Consider the following 24,809-nt stretch of genomic DNA (forward strand, 5'->3'; position numbering starts at 1 on the left):
GATCACTAACTAACAACATACCCCCCAGGTCTTGAAAAAACCTCAACCTCAAACAGGCCAATGATTCTTCAGCATTTACATCTCCCAGGGGATGAAGTGCCAGCCACGTTTGAATAAGAACAAGCCTTTTAACTTCCCTCTCTTTTACCTCCGAGTCATTTATGAGGCGTCAGTGATGTACTTGACTTGTATTACCAAAGTCCCCAAATCTCTCCTAATTGAAATCATGTAGATTACAAGGGGAAGCTCGGGGATTATGTTTCAGAGGAGGGGAAATCCCAGACATGTGCATGAACGGTGTTGTAAATCATGAGGAGAGAAGGGGGGAGAAGGAGCAACAGGCCCCTGTAGGCTTACAGTATTTCTGCCGGCGCTGATGTGGAGAGATCAGGATGTTTGTGAGGTGAATCACATGATGAAGGTCATCATCACACATCTGGTCCAAGAAAGTGGGTCAGAAAGGTGCATTGGTGAAAAGGTCACAAGCTTTTTCTGCCTCCAAGTTTGACTCCACAGGGACTATAACAAACAAAGTGTGGTGTTACGATGTTGGGATGTGTCCTCTCAGAAGGAATGCGGTGTGAAATGCTTTCCTTCAGGTCCACTCTGCTCCTTCTGGCTATTTGTATACTCCTTATCTCCAAGTGTCCCTCCCCAGCCCAGGGTAAAAATAACTGCTAATCAGCTGCCACCAAGTCAAGAAAAAATGGGGAGGTGTCCATTTGTGCCTCTTGCCTTCACATTAGGTGCCTTTGTCACTCATTATCTGTCATCATCCCTGAGTGTTTGTTGTCATAGATGCATGCACACGTGTCATCCAGCTAATCAGCCTTAAATCAGTAATGATTGCGAATGCTGGGCTGTAATGACACAAGCTGTGTCGCCCCTGGCTATAGCATCAAGCCGCGGGGACAGGAATTTTCCAAACACCCCTCTACCAGTCAGCCTGCTTGACAGCTACTTGATGTTTTCGTGTGCCTGTGCTGCATCGCCACTCCATTTATGATACCCATCAGTATTCATGCTAGAAATACCCGGCCACTTTGTGCATTTTGTTAATATTTATGGAGTCAGTTCGTGGAGTAAGTCTGTGCCTCGCCCTTCCACAATGACAGCAGAGTTTGTAGAGGTCTGCCTTTCCTGCTCAGGGTAGCCGTGTCAGACAGTAAGAGGTTGTTAGTGTCTTGGAGAATGGTAAGGATTCTCAGGTGGTGGTGAAGAATTTGTTCAAATTTAAGACCTATAGATCTGTATATTTTCTTTTTAAGGATTGCATGTCATATAACCAGTTGTGGCATGTCAGTGGGATGTTTTACTTAGACAGCTAGAAAGGGGCTACCAAGTATTTCCAATGTCTGTTCTGTCATCAAAATCCATCAGTACTAAGCCAAATAGACTGAAGTGCTTTGTTAACCGGGACTCAACCCTTGGACAAGAAATGCTCCTCTGAACAAGAGACAATGTGAGCCTTGGCCAGCTCTCCACACAGTGCTGTCTGCGGTCCAAGCACTTAACACTAACAGATCCATGGCCAACCAGGTTGTCAGTCTGTCAAACATTGTCCTGAGTGTCCCTAAGCTTCTCCGTAGGGCTGTCTGTCAGACAAGCAGGCGTCCGCCTGGGAAGGTAATGGGATTGTCTCCCTGGTTTGGCCGCCTGAGGGGCAGCAACGGTTAGTGGGATGCAACCTTCTGGCCACCCAGACTTTCTTCTCCATGCAGGGGCTTAGACTTGTCAAGGACACGGGAATCTGTTTGTATGCAGTGTCTCCCCCCTTTGGATCCAAGTACAGACCTGGTGATTTTCATTTTAAGTAATGCACTCAGGTATTGAACCCACATCCTGTTCTGCTGTTTTTGTGAGACGTCGCACAAGTTCTGTGTCATTCTCTGAGGAGTAATCCTTGTCTGTTAATCACAATATTTTGCAAAACAACACTCAACAACACAAGTTTGAGTCTATGAAATAAAACAACTATCTTTATTATTCTCTGGACACTACTGGAGATGAAAGAGCAGGGAGGAGTGTCTTCAGCCTTCTTTTCTGTGGAAACTCACACATGGATACTTTCCATTTTATAGCTGGGTGGGTTCGCTTGACTAATGAGAGCAGAGCACTGTCCTGGCTGAGCATCTGTTAGTGTTTCTCACTAACCTTATTCATGTGGAAGTGTGTGTTGTGTTTGTACAGTACTGCTTTCCATCACTGTCATTGGCTCTATTCTGCTAATTTCCACAGCCTGTTTGTGATTATATCTTCATACTTGATACCCCATAGGATTGTGGGGGCATTGTAATTGTGGCACCCGTATTTTACTGTGAGAGCTGCAGCAGGAAGCCTTGACCTTTAAACTGTGTGGAGTTCACATGCTTTATGGGTAGAGGGTCTGCAAACTTGCACAGGCCTAATGCTCTTTTGAACAGAAGTCCAGGGGTTTTACAGAATTTTAAAGGTGGGGGTCACTATGCCTAAAACAAAGTAGGTTGGATGACAGCTTTTCCTTTTTTCAAAGCTTCTCTTGAGGTTACCTTTTGGGGAAAAAAAGCCATTTGGGTTATTTTTATTTTCTGTGAGTAATGGCCCAAACACCCTCTAAAGTATGACGTCTTGTTTCTTTTGAAACTCTATCGCCCCAGATGCATTTCTATTTACACAGTGATTTATTGAACTGAGGCTTTGTTTTCAACCTAATGGTTGTGTATTCTGAGATATTGTGAGTTAAAATGTGCAAGCGTTATTTTCAAACCACAAATCACACTTCTCAGCAGCATAAATCAGGCAATTAAATAGTAAACACTTTTATATCTAATCTCATGCTCTAATTCAATAAAATCTTTCATAAATTTGTCCCTGTTGAACAAAAGTATAGTTTACACACAACAATGGCCTGACAGATGCTGTTATTCTCTATTTTTTCTGTGGTAGGAAGATTTGTGTGCACTGTAAGTGTCGTCGTGAGGAGCATGCAGTGCCAGCCATGCCTGTAGAGATGGAGAAGACGGTCACCAAGCTGATGTACGACTTCCAGAGGAACTCTACCTCAGATGACGACTCTGGCTGTGCCCTGGAGGAATACGCCTGGGTACCACCAGGACTCAAACCTGAACAGGTATTAACATGTCTTCACTTACTGTAATCTGGGCCGAATGACATTCACGCCAAGAAGCACTTAGACCACTGAGGTCTAGCTATGAAACTGTGCAGTTTTCCTGTGCAGATATGTCGTCTGTTGTCAATCAAACCTGATTGTAGACTCCACTCGTCCCGATCCATGGACCTTATCCACTCTAAATATGTAGTTTATAAGTGCCAAAAGTTTCCTAGCAGCTCTGATTTCACCATGCACACTATGATCTGAGATTTCAAATTTACACACCAAAGAAAATGTCTTCGAAGAGATTGGTGTAAGAGAAGATCATGACAGTGTGATTGAAAAGCCATATGCATAGACACGTTTCAGTTAGAAAAGTTAATGCATTTACATACATTACAGTACAGTATGGTGAAAACCTAATAAAAATTCCAAGCACTACACTGTGTATAGTGTTACACCTCATGCCTATATGTTGTAACTATATGATAGCTCACGAGTCATGCTGACTCCGCTGTCTGCAGGCTAATGGGTAACAAGGATTATGTGGCTCCAGGAGTGAAATTAATCTCCAAGTCTTTCTGCCTCCAAACATGTTTACAGTAGGTTTCATCACCCTCACGAAGTCTCAGCTAAGCACACGTTAAATGTTCCCATGCTTGTTGATGAAAAGCCTCTTTTACAACACTCTGTTGAACCGTGGGTGTGCACGTGTGGGAGGGTTTTCAGTTTTATGGGACAATAGAAGCGTTTATGGAAGCTGGTTTCATTCTGTTGATGAGCTGAGAGCAATGAACTGATCAATACACAATGTTGGCACAGCCCCCTGTTTTCACCTCGGAGGACTGAGCACAGCTATTTTTCATCCCCCTCCAGGGTCACACATCTAACCCCGAAGTCAATTAGGTTCTCGTCTAGGGGCAATATGACCTCAGCAACAGTCAGGCCATAATGAGAACTGGGCATGGCTGTACTGCAGCAGTATAACGCTAAACAAACTTGAAAAAAAAAAAAAAACATGGACAGAAACAATCAGCCCTGGTGGAAAAACTGTGGCATTTAAGAGCATTTATATCAACCTACAATAAATGTGTCCATGGCTTTAGCAATTTCTATTTTCCCAACATGATGTGCAAGTCATTCAAGCTGTGAAATCACTGAGGAGCAGAAGTGCGCCTGATGTGCAGCTTTTCAACACCCTGATTTCCTCCACACAAGGTAAAAACAGAGCGAGAATAGAGAGGGATGGTAAACACAAAGCTAATCTCCAGGATCTTAACAGAGGGTTTGGGTTTCACCATAGGGAGCCGGTGCTGTGTGTAAGTCTGCTATTCAGCCTGCAGTGGTGTAAAGTCACCACTGAGTAACGAGAGATTTCAGAGCAGGACTGTGGTATTCAGTCAGATATCTGACAATTATGAGGGGAAACTCAGCACTTAGGTGGGACTGATCAACTCTCCTGTGTCTGTTTGTATTTCTGTTGCTGAAATGCAGAACATGAATCTTTTATCCCCAAACATGAAGCCATTACTGGGTGTGTTGGAGATGTTATTGAGCTGCAGTGTGAGGGAGGGCATGCCAATATTTTCTCTCCATCCTTCTCAAATAAAATTCTTGCATGTTGCCAAGTTACAGCTTGTTAAGGCCAAGAATGTTACTCAGCAGTGGCCCTTTTTTTTTTTTTTTTTTTTTTTTTTACCATCACGCAGCAATAGCTTCAGTCTAATAGGAAGACTCTGTTCAACATCCACCAGGATCTGATTTTAATTTGCAGTTGAACATGAAGTATGCTTTTTCAAACTGCTCACATGTGGTATATTTGAATAGAAATGCAGTTCACGGTTATTCATGCAAATTCTGGTTTCAGAAATGCACCCTCAGCTTGGATGTGGATAAATCAACTTTTAGACAACAAAGGATCAGTTTGAAAAGGACATGAGGCTTGTTTGACCTGTTTGAAAATGGACCTAAGGACAATCAGACCCCCTCTATTCTGAAAACTGTCAGCCCCTGACCTGACCTGATTACAGGCAGCAGCTGCAAATGAGAGATAAAGATGAAGCTAAAATAGAGATTGTGACGTACCTTGAGGGTTTTACTCACAACTAAACGAGGAGACACATATAACAAACTAAGTTTGTACAGACATTCGTGGTCCCCAGAGGATCAAGACCAGTGTTGCTGAGCCCATCACTATCGCACTACCATGAGGTGGTTTAATGTTAATTAGCAAATGTTACCATGCTAACTTGCCAAACTTAAGATGGTGACAATGGTAATTATTTGAATTGGACTGCTTGGTAAATGGACTGCTTATATAGTGCTTTTCTAGTCTTATCAACCATCCAAAGGGCTGTACAGTGTAAGCCACATCCACACCCATTCACACGCACAGTCATACAGCACTTACATCACATAGAGCTCTTCTACCATTCACACTCATACACTCATACACTGATCGAACAGCCATCAGAGGCAATTTGGGGCTCAGTGTCTTTCCCAACTAGCAGACCGGAAGAGCTAGGGATCAAACCATCGATCTTTTGATTAGTGAATACCCACTATACTCACTAAACATTGGCATATTATCATTTTAATTGTGAGAATGTTAGCATGCTAATGTTAGCACATAGCCGTTCCTAGATATAACCTCACAGGTGCTAGCTTAACCATAGACTCTCGTTTAAGTGGCACCTGCATCTTAATACATTCAGTATAGCTTATATTTCATGCTCGATTAACCCATCTCAGACCTTTTCAACTTTCGAACGCAACCAATTTGCTCCCACAACAGTGCTAAGCTGCGGGTGCTCACCCATCTCAGCAAAGACGTGAGAAGAAAAGGACAAAGAATGAAAACACAGCCATTAAATCCGCTCTCTCTGCTATAAAAACACCATCTTTCCCACCATGCTTGGCTGTTACTACCAGTGTTTTCTCAACAATATAATATCTATGTCCACTAACCACTGTAAAGTGGCTTGTTGAGAGAATGTCAGGCCTGGTGCCTGGTGGTGTCTTTTCCTCTGGCCGTCTGGCCATTAACAGCAATCGAAACCAGCTGTGTGAAGCGATCGCTCGTGTCACTCAGCTGCAACGTACGATTCGCTTTAACTTTCAAAAACACTCCTTTCAGTACAGTTCCAAATTCTGCCCTGTCTTTAGTTTCGTCTGCTTTCGATTACAGTTATTATCACAAGCTGCTCCTCCTGGCTCTCGCTGCAACTGTGTGTCCATTATGTGCATATATGCGGGTGTGTGTGAATATCTGTCTTAAGATCTTTTCCTCGGGGCAGTGTGCCTTTCACCTCCAGATTGTAACCCTGTTGCTGTTGGAAGCATGTTTTGTAATTTATCATTAGCGGCGTGTGTGTGCATGTGTATGTATGCATCTGGTAGGGTGCGTGTGTGTGTGTGTGTGTGTTTTTCGTTGCGTATAGGTGTTGTGTGATTGATCAGTGCTTGACCACAGTCAGTCTTTCATGGACTATCCTCAGACACCCCCAAACCCTCCAGCAGCTTGAGCCATGCTGCTGGACACAGATGCCGCAGCTCTCAGCAACACCAGGGGAAGCCAACAAAAGCAGAGCAGGGGGAATTGGGTTACGCTTACAACAACTCCTGCTATAAATTCATCCCAATAACAAACATGCTTCTATAAGTCTACGTCATACTATTTGCCCTTGATACAGAATGTGACGCTTTAGGGCAATTCATTTAAGATAGAAGAGTTTTTGAAAGCAATACAGTTTTAATTTTGGTCTTTACGCACTGATGCTTGGGTTCATTATTGAAGTTAATCTGTTTGTGTGTGACAGACTCCATGTTATTGCCAAGGACAAAGCTGATGGCTTCTAGTCAGTAGATCCATTCAGTAGACAGACAGGTCATTAAGATTGCTGTGACCCACTCAGCAGGTATCGATCATATTGTCTCTCTTCATGTCCTTATTCTGCTCCATCATTTTTTGTTTTTTTTGGGGGTTTTTTTTTTTGGTTTTCATTTGGTCGATGATTGTCTTGTTCATTCCTCTACTTGCAGTCTTTCTTCAACCATCTGACATTTTCATTCTGTCGTTATTTCCTCTCCACACCTCTCCTCCTCCTCTCTCTGTCTTTGACCTCTGTCCTCAAATCTCCCTTTAAAACCCTGTGGCTTTCGTGGTTTGCCCCCCCCCCCTCCCACTCACATTCATATATGACTGCCTGACCTCTGTTATACCCCGGCCCCCTGTTACAGTGTAATAAAAAAGACTGCAATAAATAACACTGAGATGACACTGATTGTCTGCTGCTGTAATGTAAAGAATGTCCAAGTAATTTGAAATGACCAGATTAGCATTAATCCTGCTGTCGCACACATACGCTTGCACAAGCACTGCTACATGCATATGTGTTGTTTGTGTGTGTGTGTGTGTGTGTGTGTGTGTGTGCACGTGTGCACATGAGCGTGTGTGCATTCGACAGGTCAGTAATATATTTAATACATACATTGTGCAGAGATGGAGAGGCGAGAAAATCTTCTGTCTTGTGTGATTATAAGCTGATTCCCTTTAGGCCTTTGCCTGTTGTGCAGCCAAAATAGGAAATGGAGGACACATCCTTGACTATGGGTACTCTTGATGGGCATTTTTTCCTTATTTTGTGACATTTCATAGACAAAACACTAAATCAGTGAAGGAAATGTACAATCAAGAGTTTAATCAATAATGAAAATAATCACTGTGTATTGTTGGTCTATTCATCTATACATCTAGTTCACATGTTGCAGGTATTTTGTTGTTCATTGTGTCTGTGTCTGTGTCTCCTCCTCAGGTTCATCAGTACTACAGCTCCCTGCCTGAGGACAAGGTGCCCTATGTGAACAGCCCAGGAGAGAAATACCGCATCAAACAGCTGCTCCATCAGCTCCCGCCCCACGACAATGAGGTGAGAGTCCAAACCGGCCCCCTCCCCCACCACCTCCATCCATCCATCTATCCGCAAATCTATCCCTCCCTTCTTCCCCTCCTTCAGGGCAATACAGAGATAAGAGGGGCAAAGGGAGGAGACAGACACAAGAAAAATGCAGTCTGTCTTTTTAATGGGTGGGAATGAGATAGTGAGGTGTTTGTGGTGTGTAGCTGCCTTTTCAAGTAGTTTGCATCAATAAATCATTACTGCGGTTAATCTTGATTAGTGTGACTGTCATAAACAAGTGCCATAACAACACTGGCAATCAGATTTTTTTAATTCATTACTCAGTCTAACATCAGGTTCATGTTAGCTAGTTTCTGTTTGTGAGAGAGGGTTGTTTTGTTTTGTGGTGGATGACACCAGCAAAGTTTCCATAGGAGTTGCTATCATCATAGAAATGTACCATTTTTAGGATTGTCATTTCTGTAAAGTTAACTTACAACAACCTACCTACAGGTGCCTCAGTCACTTCCATGCGTGTGACCATTTTCTGTCACTAATTTGCATGAATTTATCTTGCAAACTAGCCAGATGTGTCGGAGGATTCTTTATCATGAAACTCTGATTGGTTGATAGCTATCAACACCAGTCCTATCAGAATCAGTGAACAAATCTGAGATGATGGCTGTGATGCAGTATGTAACTTCTGAGCTGTATTTAAGGACTGACTCTTCTTCTACTTCTTATTCCTGATCCGCAAACATAGCTTAAGATCTCTGTCTTTTGAAATGGAAAATGATGAAAATAATTAAATATAGATATAATAGATATAATCACTTACAGCAAGTTCATCCTCCTTTGTAAACCCAATGGGGAAAACATGTAGCTGAAATAGCAGATTTCCAGTTGTCATGGAAAGCACAAAGAATTATAGGAAGTGCTATAACTTGAAGAAATGCTAAAATCTGCCTTTTGTATATGTTTTTCATAGAAGACATTATGACTTGTCACAGTATGAAAAACACAGATGTAATCTAGAATGGCACCCGGCAGAGCTCATACCTCTGCTGGGGCCATACATTGCTTTAATCTAAAAATAAAAGGGAAAGGACCAGATGCAGATTATTATCACATTATCTGGATATGCACAATAGCGTACAAAGTCATAGATCTCAACACCATAAATATGTAGGATTTTGATCCATCCATACCTGAGAAACTGATGGAAATGTTGGAAAAATGCCCTTTCTTGCTATGTCAAGGAAAGCGATAAAGAAATTAAGATTTAATGGGTTCTTCTCTGGCCCATGTCCCGTCCCTTTCGGTGGGAACTGGTTCAGCTCCTTTTGCGTCATCCTGCTGACAAACCAACGAACAAACCGACACAGACAAAAACAGCACCTCCTTGGTGGAGGTAATAATAGAAATTGGTAATGACTGAATTCCATCTAGATGCTCCAGTTTCAGGGTCCTGGTATTGTTCATGCTGATTCACTGTCACACTGTAATGACTTACAGGCACACTTGAATAAAACAGAGCCATTGTTAATGTCATTAGTAACACATGTGCTTTTCCTACTATGACAAGCCAATATGTCTGCAGTGAATAAGGATATATATTGGCTGAAATATCAAGGTTTAACTATGGGAAATAGTGTTAAAAAAAAAATATCCTCCTTCAATTGTCTGTATTTACACATTACAGATCAAACAAATGTATGTTTATATTATTTGTGTGTGTGTGTATGTGTGTCCAGGTCCGCTACTGTAACAGTCTGGATGATGAGGAGAAGCGAGAGCTGAAGCTCTTCAGTAACCAGCGTAAACGGGAGAACCTGGGCCGCGGCAATGTCCGCCCATTCCCCGTGACGATGACCGGGGCAATTTGCGAGCAGGTAACTGACAGAAATATCAAAACCAACATTCCTGCATCACTTTCCTAGCAAAGGAAGATGTATGACAAGATCAAAGATGATCTGAGAGCAAGCCATCATTTCACGTCTAAATGCCATTTCTGCACCTCATCCAGTGACATTAATGAATTAAGCGTGACAAGAGCAAAGGTGTGTCATGTGGCCAGTGAGAGACATACTGAACAGCCTGCTGGCATTTCAGGGCTTTCTGATGATGTATGAGTGGTGCTTTATCTTGGCACATAAAGGGCAGAGACGCTACAGTTGTCTGCTTTTATAACAATGCAGTGACCTTGTCAATCTCACCTCAAAAGCCTTGTTCCGTGGAGAATCTTGAAATGTCGCATGTGTGTATTGTATATAGTGTGTCTCACCCCCCTCCCCCCGTTAGAATACGAGCTGTCACACTCAAACAATCACAGTATTCGTCTGTCCTCAAGCGTTACCTCAGAGAAGAAGAAACAGTCAAAACTGCCTCAAATCTTCCTGAAAATATTTCACAGTAGAACCCAGTGTCCCATCAAATATTGAATGCGTTGTCTTCATGTACTCTTGTAGGGGCCTTATGGGACTACAGAGTGCAATGAAGAGTGTTCTTTCAACAACAAACTAGCACACTTCAGCATCCGATAGCCATTTGTTACAAAGTGCACAAACAAAGTGGAGCTTCTCTCTGTTGTGTCGGTGCCCCGGGTGGATAGTTGCCTTACAGCTTGTGTTTCTCATCCACTCGGCAGACACACACACAAACACGTGTACGTGAGGGAGCAGATTGTTGGGAGAGTGTGTATTGATTGAATTCCCCCACCCCCCTTTGGCCTCCTTGCAGCAGTATAGGCTTTGTGCCAGTTAGATAACCTGATTGTAACTCTCCCTCTGCATCCGTCTTCCCACCCCTCTAAATCTACTTTGCCTACCTGACCTTTCCCCTCTGTCTCCTTAGCACTCCCTCCTGTTTATAGTTCCGGCCTCTCTACCTTTACACCTTCATGCCAATCTCGCTCTCCCTTTTATCCTCCCATATATCTCTCCATTTTTATTCCTCCCCTTTGCCACGTCCTCCAACAGCCACTTAACTTCCTCTCCCTGTCTGTGCCTACCCTCCTCAGCCACACATATAAACACACCCTCGTGCTTTCAGTTTAGTTCAGTTCTCATGCAAAATTGTGTTAAAGATAAAGATGCACTACATCTGTATCAGCACCACCACTGACCTGATTAAAGATCCCATGAAAGGGGTTTTCTTTGAAAATGGTTCATCTTCAGGGGTGATCTCCTGTAGAGTTTAGGTGATCGATTTGTCATTAGACGATTCTCTTGTTTCAGCCTCTCAGTTAAGTGAGGACAGTTTTCTTTGTATGATGTGATAGTAACTGAAGCTCTTTGGTATTCGGACTGTTGATCAGATAAAACAAGCCATTTGGAGACATGACCTTGGGCTTTAGGAAATTGTGATGGGCCTTTTTCACTGTGTTCCTACATTTTATAGACAAAATGATCAATTGATTTAAAGCACAACAGATAAAGGAATGATGATGATAGTTGTAGGTATTATCTTCACTAGTAGGTCCAAGTAACACATTTTTAAACAATCCCACCCTTCTTCCCTTTCTATTAAATCATTGTGTCTTTTGTCCCTGACCTTTTGCTGGCTCCTTGCACATGTCAGTGGACCTAAAATAATTTACTGATATAACTCTTGCAGACCTTAATGCTTACAGCCGTAATGGTTCAAATCACGATAAGCAAATCATTTGTGTTTCTGACATTCAGAAAATTCAACCAAATATGATTTTCTTTTGTAATGATTTTATATGTGAAAAAGTCTTTATTGATCAGTGGATGTCTTAATTGATTTGCTTCTTAGTCACCGTCATGATAAAATAATAATAACACATATTGGTAAACTTTCTAGAAACTGCACGAGCCTTAGAGAATATGAGTTAATGAACATCTTCACTTATTAAAAAGTTAAAAGTGATGTACAGCTTCATGTTACAATATCAGACTCGTGTTGGATTGGTGCTATGTATCGGCAACAGCCTGAGTTTGTGGCAAATACTGATAGAAGGTATGTGCCAGCAAACTGTTTCTCAAAACCTCTCTTCTTCCTCCGTATCTTTTCAGTGTGGAGGCCAGATAAACGGCGGCGATATTGCTGTGTTTGCATCGCGAGCAGGTCACGGGGTGTGTTGGCACCCCGCCTGCTTTGTGTGCAGCATGTGCAATGAGCTCCTGGTGGATCTCATCTACTTCTACCAGGACGGGAAGATCTACTGTGGTCGACACCACGCCGAGAGGCTGAAGCCGCGCTGCACCGCCTGCGACGAGGTAGACATCACATCAGATACACACACACACACACGCACACACTGCACATTGACAATCATGTGATAACTGATACACATTTCACCTACTTTAACATACTCTGCCAGTAATGCGGGACAGTGACTGTAGAGCTATTTATAAAATATTTTCAGCCACACATTCTGCACATAATGCACGCCTTCATATGCACCATACTGATGTCATATGATGCTCCCAGGCTTCCCAACACACCCTGTCACAGTTTTATGCAAGGTTTTCAAGCCTAATGGGGTCAGCTCTCAGTATCCTGATCTGGAAACCATTAACACCGACTCACTCTCTCTGTAATGGGGACAAGGACACTTTTAGCACTTTAAAAAGCACCCGGGTGATTCAACAGCAGCGTAATTAAAAGTAAATGCACCATCTAGATTTCACCAAGTCCCCACACACATTAGCCTCCTACACAAGTCGGTGACAAAGAGGATGATCTAAGAGTACTAAGTTGCAGAGGAGAAAGTGGTCTGTGTGAAGGGGGAGGGAGGGCGAGCGAGCCTTTGTCCTGTCATTTAACGCACAGTATTAACCCAATTGAGGTTTTACCTCCAAGGAGCTGTGATAAACGATACTCTTTCTTTCTTCTTTCTTAGATCATCTTTGCGGATGAGTGCACCGAGGCAGAAGGGCGTCACTGGCACATGAAGCACTTCTGCTGCTTCGAGTGTGAGACTGTGCTGGGGGGCCAGCGCTATATCATGAAGGAGGGACGGCCATACTGCTGCTCCTGCTTTGAGTCCCTCTACGCAGAGTACTGTGACTCCTGTGGGGAACATATTGGTATGCTGCACCACCACCCAGCATCTATCACTGTTGACATGAACCACATTAATCACCTGCAGGTCATGCAAAGGAACCCTTTCAAAAAAGAATATAATATGCTTAACATATGGATGCATGGAAAAAATAAGTGGAATGTGATTGGACTGCAAGTTTTCTTCAAGGAGGATGTTAGAGTGACCTCATTTCTTTATAGCAAGTTACACAGAAGAGAAAGTGAGCCACAGCAGAAAGGACGTGACACGACTTTTAGGAGTTCATCACTGAATGATGTCATCCATTGCCAGGCATTTGAGGCAGGGTACACAGCAGTGGGCCACAGAGACATCAGCTTACATAGCACTGAGATATTTACAGTATGTATCATGCAGTGTGAAACAACCTGGGGCAAATATCATAGGTGGCTTTTCACCTCCAGGATCTGTTTTTGTCATAGATAAATGCACCAAATGTCAGTAAAATACAAATTTTAACATTACACAATCACTGCTGTGTTAGAGGCAAACCCACTGAGAGAAGAAACTGGGGTATTTTTGAGCAGGAAACCTTTATATTAGCAACTCTTGGCCCCATGCCACCTCCTGTTAAGAACTGTGTGTGTGTGTGTGTGTTCCCATGACAGGATGCCCAGGTGTGATTTTGGCACATACCTCTCGACAAATTTGCTCTGTAATTATTTATCAGACAGGATACAGAAAAGTATTTGGCTAAAAAACACAACTGATTATAAATTGAAACCATCAGAAAGCATGCTCAAACCAGATGGCAGCCATTAGCAAATAGCTGGTTTTCTTCTCCTCTGAGACAACTTGAAACATACTCAAAATGCAGTGTGTTCATACAGTATAATGCTGGACAAGTTCCATAATGAGTTTGCCCCCAAGCGCAGTCATGTGTTGCGGCCTCCAGCTCCATTTTCTCACTCAACGAGCAAGTTGTAATATGCTGCTATTTTCATATCAAACAGCATTTTTAATAAAGACATTTAGATTTTTAATTTCTAGCTCTTTGATGAAGACATGGTGTTTTGTATTTTAACTGTGTATTTATACACAAGTCTCATAATCATAGTCACATAAGTAGTCATTTTACCTAAAACTTGTTAATTCAGGAGGTGTCTCTCCTTCCTGCAGGCATTGACCAAGGCCAGATGACGTATGATGGGCAACACTGGCACGCCACCGAGGGCTGCTTCTGCTGCGCCCGCTGTAAACGCTCTCTGCTGGGTCGACCCTTCCTGCCCAAGCAGGGCCAAATCTTCTGCTCACGCTCCTGCAGTCTGGGGGAGGAACCTAATGGCTCTGACTCCTCTGATTCGGCTTTCCAAAGTGCTCGCTCCACCAGAGAGTCCAGACGGAGCTCCAAGACGGGGAAGAGTGGAGGAGGAGGGGGTGGAGTGCAGGCGGAGAGATTTTCAGGTGAAGTGGACCCGCTGTCTTTACAAATGGATCTTCTGAGTCTCTCCAGCCAAACGCCTAGTTTGACACGTGAGCCACCAGCCTGGCAGAACCAGGACCAAGCAGGTGACAGTTATAATTATGAATCCCATTCAGACCCAACTGCCAACCCCTCCCCCCTCCAGCTTCTTAGCCAGTGCAATGTCAGGACTGCCTATAACCCCGCCTGCTCTGGACAGAACAATCAACAACAGGATCATAGGATCAAGGAGAATGCAGGTTTAAAGAGACCCCCCATCTCGGCCATGAAGGGCCACTCTCTGAATGAAACATGGTTCCCACAACAAGCTCCAGAGGAGTACTATCCACCCAAGCTGAGGACCCAAAAGAGCTTCACTGAGATGTCCCATTGCTCTCAGCACCACAACGGCTTCTCCTCTGACAAGCGCTCGATCAGTTTGCATGGCTTTCAGAGGGACAGGGACAGAGATGCAGGGCCTCCAGCACCAACCCAGGTGGCGAGAAGCAGGAACCCCATCAATGCACTTAACTTCCCAGAGCAACTGACCCCTCTCGAGCAGACCCCAAGAGGATCCATGGAGTCCCTGGCCTTGTCCAATGGCACAGGTGGGTATGGTAGTAGTTGTTAGACCTCTGTGTGGCCTTATTGTCTGTTTGGTATCACGTTAGGATGCTGTTGTTGAATGTTAAGAAGTTCCCTCTAACTACAATGGAGTGACAATCAATAAAAAGCATAATTGACACTTAATGCAACTCTGTTTCCCTTCAGGAAACTCAGCAGATGGAGGAGGAAAGCGTCAGGAGCACCTTTCTCGTTTCTCCATGCCAGACCTCAGCAAAGACTCTGGAATGAACGTGTCAGAGAAAAGCAACATGGGCACCCTCAACTCCTCAGTGCAGTTTCGTAGCTCGGAGTCCATTCACAGCCTCACCGCCAGTCAGCCCTACATGGAAATAAATCCCCCCAGGCCCTCCCAGTACAAGGTGCAGTACTGTGACCCTGCTGGCATGGGTGGGGGTATGGGCATGACTCATTTGCCACCTGGCTTCACCTTCCAGGAGGAGGACCGGGTGAGTTTGGTGAGCAGCGCCAATGCTGCCCGCCTGCCACCCATCAGTGAGCGCAGGGTGGGTGGTGGTGTTGGTGGAGGAGGAGGTAATAGGGGAGCAGGTATCCGGATAGATGCCCCAGAGGAGACTTCACAGAGGCGCCGGCACCACCACCACCGCTCCCGGAGATCCCGTCGTTCTCGCTCAGAAAACGCTCTCAACTTGGTTGCAGAGCGAAGGGCAAGACCTCAAGAAAGACCACAGTTGCGTGTCCGAGAGGATTATGACCGTTTCCCACCACCAAGGAGCACCAGGGAACAGTTTGGAGTAGGAGTGGGAAGATACCACCCCCAACCATTCAGGCAGTGCCCCAGGACCACTTCAGACCTGACGCTGCAGAACCCCGGGGCCAGCCGACGCACTGGCTTGAACCAATACTCCTGGGATGATTATGACGACGATGATTGGTGCTCCACCTGCTCTTCATCCTCCGAATCAGAGGATGAAGGTTACTTTCTGGGTGAGCCGATCCCCAGACCCATCCAGCTGCGCTACCTCAGCAACCAGGAGCTTGTCCATAAGTACAACAACATGGGGATGGGAGGACCCAACCGCAGTGGGCAGTTACACACCCACAAACGCAGAAAAAGCAAGAACTGCATCATCTCCTAACATCCTGACGATTGGCACAGTAAATGACTCTCTCTCCACCTTGTATACACTAACATCCTCCATCTGGAACGAAAAAAACAAACTCACAGTCCATTTATTCAGTGTTGTTGAGTGTTGAATATTTTGTAATTGAAAGTCAGTGATGAATTACAGTTGGTAAACAGTGAAAAAGCAACAGTGTTTGCATGTTTGTTCATTTTAATGTTTCAGAATATCTCCTGAGTATTAAGGCTGTTACAGTTACATACGCAGTTCTATCAAGTCACAACGTTTATCAAAAGCTGATGTGCAATTTTTTTTTTATCATAACTTCATTTCCATGCAGCAAAGAAGTGTGCAAGGTAGTCAGTTTGGTACAGTTTAGCTTTTTCATGCAATGTGATTTAGATATAGGATATACTGTACTATTGTATTCAGTTCATAGTATGTACATAGATAAATGAATTAATAATTTCACTTTAAGTTAAGGAAGTCTGTGTAAATATGGTTGTAAATGAGGCCTCACATATTTTTATATTTTGTATGGATAGAATCATTTATGTATTAAATATCTATAATGTAGAGATAGAAAATTACAAAAACAACATATGCATGTTTTATTTGGCTGACCTCGTCCTGCATTTGGAATAAAGGAGTATTTCAGTTAACCTTTTTGATTGACAGTCGGTGTTTCTGTCCAGAGAATGACAACACCTTTCTGATGTGCACAAGTGTGTGCAACAGTCACATTCTCCATCTGTTTAATGCATAAATGAATGACAATGTGGTGTAGAGGCTGATTGGAGAGTCCCCCAACTGGCATGTTAATGTACAGTGCATGCTTAGACGTTAATGGGCGCAGTCACATTCGAACACACAGCGCTCCATTGTCCTGGAAAAAGATGCAAGTGAAGTTCTGGTTTATTGCATCAGCCTATTCACATTGGAAACTGCTGACAAAGGTCTAGGGATTTAGTTAATGAAATCTGGTGATGCTTTGTTTGAGTATTTTTTACCCACACATTCCACATGGCTCTGGAGTGGGCTGTGTCGGCTAATGGGTTAGCCACAGACTGAAATATCTCATTGACTTGTGGATGGATTGCCATGACATTTGGCAGAGACATTTGTGTCACCCTAAGGATAAATTGTTGTAACTTTGGTGATCCACAGACTTTTCATGTAGCACCAACATCATGTCAATTTTTTAATTTGTCCAGTACTTTGGTTTATGTCTAAATTCCTGCAAAACTAATGACATTCCCATCAGCCTGAAACACCACTGTCCCAGATTATACCCTCAGTTAGCTTCTATCATGGCTTAATCTATTTATAAGAAACAAGTCAAATCTGTCCAAATATTGTCATATAGAGTATAACATGTTGCATCACCAAGTGTTAAGCAGTGTCATATTGTAAATTGGATTGCCTCTGACGTCCATGTGGTCAGGGGATTACTGCCGCTAGCCCCCATAATCCACGCACACATACACACATGTGTTTGGAACAAGGTGTGTGAATGCCAATCTCTTGATTAGAGGCGTTGAAGCACTAATGCTGTTGACATGATTGGCACATTAGTGCGATTACTTCACCTAACCTCAACTTCCAAAGCGTGTGCTCCAGTTTTCATGTTTACTCTAGGACACTCGGACAGCTCCCAGACGGCGAGCAAAGGAGTCCTAATTTAGTCAGCCATGATACGACAAAACCAGCTGCATAAACACGTGAGATACATTCTGTTTGACTGATGATGGCCTGGTTCATAAGTGTAGACTTTTCCCTGCTTTTAGTAAGTCTTTAAACTACGGCAGCAGACTGTTAGTCACATCAGCTGAAAGTTTGGATGTGTATCACTGTAATCATTGTCTCCAAGTGTAATGAGACATAGTATAAAACACACTCAATCCTCTGTCTTCAGTTATTGTTCTTGACACATGAATTTCCCTTACATCATTATTAATGAAGCCCATCAGTTTGTTTCTTTGTTAGACCCCTGCCAGTCTTTTACCCGTGTGTGTGTGTGTGTGTGTGTGTGTGTGTGTGTGTGCGTGCGCGCATGTCTCCATGTGTTTAATTAAAAACAAATGGAGGGGTGCCACACATTGCAGCCATATGCTTCCCAGGCCATGCCATATTCAAGGTAGCGGATGGTGGGGAGATAATCCTCGAGTTGCATGGATGCTTCCAGTTGTGATGGTCACATTGTCAGCCAAGCTCATACTGCCAGCAAATTAGATCCACGAGAGGTTAGGTTCTGAACAATAATGTTTTACAGAGCATGTGGATGATAGCCATTTGTATTTACCCAGACATTTTGTGTGAGAAGTTGATCTATGTTCCTGTGCATTTGTCATGCACAATAATAATAATATGGTACAACACTTCTGGGATTCATCTGAGACTACAAATTTCCCATATCAATAGTATCAGGACAAAGTCTTGCTTCTGCTTTCACCTGCTCTGTGTTCTTCTTTACTACCACTTTGCCTGTCAAAAAAAACGATTGTATAATAAAAGGTTGGTATAAAACTTGTAAATAGTGTTGTATGTTTATAGAACATAAATGGGCTGTCTAAAATTTAGACATATGCATTTTAATCAAAGGAGTTAATATCACACCTAAAATAACTACTGAGATTTCTAATGAGAGAATTAATGCTCTGAACAGGATAAAATACTGTTGCATGCAGCCAGAAGAGGAAGAAAAGAAGCAGCCAACTGGTGGAAATGTTTATTTATTTTTTGTTTTTTTTTAGGATGACTCTCAGTTTTTATGGCAATAAATAGTGACTAAAACAAAATGTCATGTAATGACTTTGTACTGTAGGTCGTGATATTACATAGACAAGTTCAGGAATCTTAGCTAATTTTGCTTATGTCTATTTTTTGCCTGATGAATTAGATTTACTGCACTCTGGTTTATTAAGGTCGGACAGACAAGCCAGTGTCTGGGAACAGACAGCCATCCTTTCATTAACTCTGAGGTATGTGTCTGCACTGAATAAATAACAAGCAAATCAGGTGACAATGTGAAAATAGACAGAAGTCCTCTTGAAGGCTTAGTGAAACCCTGTTTGACCCCGGTGTTAGAAAAGTCTGAACTGCAAACAAAAAGTTAGAAAATGGGAACAAATGGATCATCTTACTTACCAAGCTTTATTTTTAATCTCCTTTAAATATAGATTATGTGACAGAGTAAGAAAGAGAGAGAGAGAGAGAGAGAGAGAGAGAGAGACATAAAAAAAGTAGTTCATCTTATTTTAGTTGATCATATTAGTGATAGTTTATCATATTTCCCCCCAAAACACTGAAAAAATAATCATATTTGTGTTATTTTGTAGAGACTGTGTGGCCTATGTCATGTCCATTTTATATAAAGGTCTTTGTAAAAATATCAATATTAATATTAGTTAAAAAAATTGATTGAAAAAGCTGCATCCATTCATAAACCTTTTCATCTAAGTGCCCCTGTTACTCAGGTGGGCTTCCCCTGTGTCATACCTGTGTATATAAATCCATTTCATTTGGAAAATCTACCAGTTTAATTAATAGCCACACATATGTTCCAGCATGCGTGAGTGTGTGAAAGCCCAGATGCACAGCTGTCATGAGTTGAAGCCATTTGAGATGTTTTGGGAGACTCTAAAAGCCATAATTACCGGTCTTTAAGAGCAGAACGCCTGCAAATTACAGCTGCGCTCAGAGCAAACTAAAATAGCCTGATTCAATTATTTACAAATGAAGAATGCCAGTGGTGTGTTATCGCATAGACACACACACACACACACAAAACCAGCTTGCTCCCATAGGCACGCAAGTACACACATGCTCTCTCTCTGCCGCATACACACACTGGGCTGGTGGATAGGAAACGCGTGACAGGACTGACTGAGGCCTTACCAGCAGTCTCCCCTCCTTCAGCCTCATCATGTGTGTTCAATTACCATGGCAAGAATGCACCAGAACAATGTCAACAGATGCGCAAATACAAGATCACAGTACACCACAGTCTGACAGTACACGCATGAGCCAGACCTTTTCAAGGTGAATTAAGATTAAACACCTAAAGGCTAAATGCAGCCATTTTTAGGATTTCATTCATAAAAATGGGAGTCTTCGGCTCTTCTTTGTGATGTGTTTTCAACACCGTATCTGGATATGCCCAGGGCAGTCCCTCTGTATGGTGCATAATCTGCATATAAGGTCATAGGGGCAGCGGGGGATTTTCCTAAGTGATTGCCCACTCACAGAATCCCCTCTCTTTAGCAATTGAGTCCCAGTGTCCTGACTGACAGGCTCACTCCTCCTGAGGTGGATGTGTTAATATTGTGTGACAGTGACCCATCTGTCCATCTGCTGCGGTACTTCTCTCCTCTTCTCTTCCTCTTCTCTTCTCTTCCTCTTCTCTTCTCTTCTCTTCTCTTCTCTTCTCTTCTCTTCTCTTCTCTTCTCTTCTCCACTTCCTACTTTCTCACTGCAAACCTACATACCAGACCCAAAATGTAATTATCTCCAACAAGTTCCTTGCTGTTCACATTCAAGCAGCCTCCAGTCGTCTGCAGAAAAAGGATAGTGAAGGATAGTTAAGTAGTCAAGAACAGTATTAGACTTGTAGACCTTGACTAAACCTGCTAATCTCAAAATATATTCTCACCCACTTAAGCATGACCTTTGCCCTTCCACTCACCTCAAGTGTGACCAGTCGCCATTTTGTATCAGATTCAGCTTCACTTCAAAGACTAATCCCTGTTTCAATAGACTTGAAGTCTTTGCAAAGTTTATAAAAACAATTAAATTGTGTAAATAGGACTCATGACACACACTCTGCACCATTAATTAGAGTTGGTAATAAGTCTATGGGGACCCTAATTAGGCCTGATTGTTGTCAGTGAAAGAAAACAAGAATTCATTTCCAGTGTTTGCTCAGCCTGACAAGTGGCATGGTAAATCCTGCCAGGTTTGGGTTAATCCACAGATCCAACGGCTCGAGGGGCACCTCGCCATAATGCAGAATGGCAGGCTGGGTATCTCGACGCTGTGCTGCCAGAGGGCTCCGTCTGGTTCATGATATCAGCCCGCTCCACCCCTCCTCGCTGTGACTCATTAACAAGTTCAGGTCTCAGGAGGGGTCCCATCTGCGTGCCACCTGTACGAAATCACCACAGCTAGCTACATTTAATGCTGGACACCATTCACATTTGTTCCAGTGTTTCCCTTAAGCATATTAAATAAGTGTCTGTTGAGTCTATTCACTTATTTCCTGCCTTTTCTTCTCTCTCTTTCTCTGCCCCCGCATCTCTCTGACTCTCTGTCTGTTTAGCAGACATGATGGATGGACCGATTAGTCCTCAAGCTGTAAATGAGGCAGAGAAAGCCTGTGATGTTGACTTTACAGTGACACATTTTTCCAAGACTTTCCAAGACCTACAAATTATCATTACAATGTGATTTATATAAAGGCAAATGGGCCATTTTGTCCTTTAACGTTTGCAGCTGTTCCTATAATGGATTCCAAGCATTTGAGGAAAGTTGTTAAGGATGAAATATATGAAAATGTTTACTTGAGAGGTTCTCATAATAATTTGACAAAGGTTTTCATTCAGTACGTTAGCACAATATCCTTTACAATGCCTCTATTTTGCAAAGAAAGGTTTGTAAAATGACTTAAAATCCTTCATGAAGTCTGACCCCATTTTTGATGCAGCCAAAGACAAAAGCCAATGTATGTGTACACTTAACATAATGTGGAAGACAACATTTGATCATAAGTTTAGTATTATGGTGTCCCATGGGTGGGGAGGGGTTTTGTCATGATCCAAACAAAGAAAGAGTGGACACTAGCAGGTGAGAAAGCCCCTTTCAGACATGTACTCTGACACATCTCTGGCTTTATCTAGACACTGATGTAACAGGAAGTCAGACCAAGTGTGATGACTCGACTCCACCCTCCAAGTAGGTGTGCCTCTACAGCATATGTCCCTTCTCTAAACCATCTTTCTTATGTGCAGTCTGGTGGCAGATCTCTGAATGACTGAAAACATTTCAAATGTTGTCAAGTGCTCTAAGCAGAGTGGTAACAAAATGGCAGTTCAGGCTGAATATGAGGCCACCTCATGTGGAAACCATGGGAATTGTTTATTGATAATGGTTTATAATGATGATCCCCATACGGTGATTCTACTGTTGCCATGTCTGTAAAATATTGGAGTAAGCTCAACGAATAAGCAGAAATGAGAGGGTGCTTTCATTGTCACAGACACAAAATGCAATGGCCCTTCACTCAGCTCCACAGACTGGTGTCAGTGTGAGCTGCTAATTCCCCTGACATCTGCTCCTCATTCTCCTCCACTTACACAAAGTAGATAATCTTCAGACACAATGGACAGTTCAATCATGTGGACTTTTTTGCAGCCTGTGCACTAAGTGACATCATTTCATTTAATAATCATATTCACATGGCTAACACAGACCAGCATGTGTGGGTCTACTCACTGGAGAAATCAGCACAGCCATTGCACGGCCAGAACTCGTCCAAGTCGATCGATGTACAACTTGAGACTCATGAAACAGTGACTCATGTAATCTGTAACACATCCAACTCCTCTCTGATTTGCAGTGCTGCTAGTGAGCTCAGTGTTGCCAGGCGGGGAGACAGAAGAATAATGGCCTTCATTTCACCTTTTCTTTGCTATGCATGGGTTCACCACTGGAGGAGGATTTTACTTTCTGCTGGAGTCTCTGAAAGATATGAAAGGCCTAAAAATACCATTAGGCATTGTAAAATGCCACTTTTAAAGAATGACCCAGAGCAGGGTCTTCTGACATGAGTCTGCTTTGTATTTTTCCATCAGATACAAAATTCCACTGACACAAATGTTGAGAGGCATAGTAGCTAAAATGCCCTTCTTTGGTAAAGGTACAAAACTGGAGGTAAAAACTAATTGGACAGAATCGGATGCAATGCTAATGAAAAGCCCAAAAAACTCAAAGTAGGCTATAAAATGTGAGCTGAAATAGACCAAATGTTAAAATATCAATTATAATAAGAACAGTTAGTGAATAGCATTAGTTAGGCTTTGTGTTTTTCAACCTCTACATATCTGAGTAAAATCAGTTAAAGCACATATGAACCTGACATTTAAATGCATTTGCCCTGGTTACAGCAGGCAGAAGGTATTTTTTCTGTTACTGTGCATGTTTTGGGGCTTGATCAGTGCATGTCAGCAGAAGATTAACATCGCCATCTGTTGATGTAACTGAGCCATTACAGCTGTAAATGAAAGCCACTGAGAGCCACATACACGTTTGCACTATGTTTAATTTTGATTTACGAGTGTGTTTTTACAAGAATGCCAGTTACACATTCATGTGGGCAGGTATTAAAGTGGCCCGAAATCTCTCTCTCTTTATTTTCAATACTTTTGTGGTTATCATTGGTGCCATTATTTTTTGCATTTTGGCACCTATAAAAACACAAATTGGATACAGAACCAGCCAGGTCTGCAACAGTAAACTATTTATGGTGGTTCTTGAAATTAATCCTCCAGTTAATCCTCCTCCAGTGTTAACAAGGCACAGCAGGACATCGGTGCAGGATGATCAGTCCAGCCAAGATACTGCCAATCACAGCTGGCATCCCCAGAGTGCTGAACTGTGGGCCGAGTGGGTTTAGCAGCTAATGAAGACCCTGTGGCCGCTAGCAGCTGCTGGCAAGTGATAAGGAAGAGGAGCCCTCAAAGATTTAAATATATATCATTACAGACAGTGAGCAACTCAAAGAGCCAACAGGAGGATGAGGAGGACTCACAGGCCAGGACTTACTGAATTCACACGAATGAGGGAGGGAAGGATAGTGGTGAAATAAGTCCCAAGGTAGAAAATGTGCAGTTGTCAATTCTAATTTTGATGTTTTTGTTCTAAGAGTAGAGAAAATGCTGATATAATGGGGGACATTAGCATAACACATACTGTATAAGCAAGGAAGACTATACATGAAACAAATGACCTGACCCAGAGGAAAAACAGTGACAACATGTAAAATACTGACGTCAATCAGTCGATCAGATTGAAAGGATACGTAACATATTCTTCATGTTACAAATGGAAAACTGAATTCAAAACCAACGATTAAAAAACACCATGTTGCTCAATTAAATAAAGTCAGTGGTTTTTCTGCTGCAACCTCGGTTGGTATAACCATGAGCTTATGGGGGCTAATGTTTTAGCTAATTAAGTTAGCAAACCTCAAGTAAATATCGCCGTATAACTGGCATTGATGGATGAGTTTATTGACTTGTCTCCACTTGTGTCACTGTTAAAATGTTTCACCACTGCTAAGTGTTAAACAGTAGTAGTAGTTTAGCATTTAGCATTGTAGCTGCAAGGCCCATTCAGAGAAAGCTGTACAGTCTCACTTTAAGGTAATGGTATATTCTAAAGGTAAAAGAAATGAGTTGAGATAGTAATTAACACAAAAGGCACCTACATGTCTCTAGAGACCCCTCCAAAAAAACCCTCACTTCCCTGTGAGCTCGATCAACAGGCGCTGACAGAGACAAAAGAATGGCATTTCATGACACTGTGGGACTTTGTGGGACAGTTTGCATTAATTTCATTCACTGCGGTGGTCAAAGAAGGGCCCAAA

At 42.7% G+C, this 24,809-nt stretch overlaps 1 protein-coding gene across 4 annotated transcripts in view; it reads left to right on the forward strand.

Annotated features, from left to right (window-relative positions):
• The window catches only part of prickle2b (prickle homolog 2b), a 92,201-nt gene extending 75,371 nt beyond the window's left edge, over window positions 1-16,830 (forward strand). For all 4 annotated transcript variants that reach the window (XM_071494014.1, XM_071494015.1, XM_071494017.1 and 1 more), the window contains 7 exons: window positions 2,926-3,109; window positions 7,906-8,019; window positions 9,744-9,881; window positions 12,027-12,230; window positions 12,857-13,043; window positions 14,177-15,067; window positions 15,231-16,830. In XM_071494014.1, coding sequence (XP_071350115.1) covers window positions 2,926-3,109; window positions 7,906-8,019; window positions 9,744-9,881; window positions 12,027-12,230; window positions 12,857-13,043; window positions 14,177-15,067; window positions 15,231-16,183 — 2,671 coding nt within the window. In that variant the 3' untranslated portion in view covers window positions 16,184-16,830. The remainder of the gene's footprint in view (window positions 1-2,925; window positions 3,110-7,905; window positions 8,020-9,743; window positions 9,882-12,026; window positions 12,231-12,856; window positions 13,044-14,176; window positions 15,068-15,230) is intronic.
• The last annotated feature ends 7,979 nt before the right edge of the window (window positions 16,831-24,809 follow it).

This window comes from Trachinotus anak, unplaced genomic scaffold, assembly GCF_046630095.1.
Source record: "Trachinotus anak isolate AG129_WGS33_773 ecotype Australia unplaced genomic scaffold, CSIRO_AGI_Tana_v1 ptg000013l, whole genome shotgun sequence".
Taxonomy (NCBI): Eukaryota; Metazoa; Chordata; class Actinopteri; order Carangiformes; family Carangidae; genus Trachinotus; species Trachinotus anak.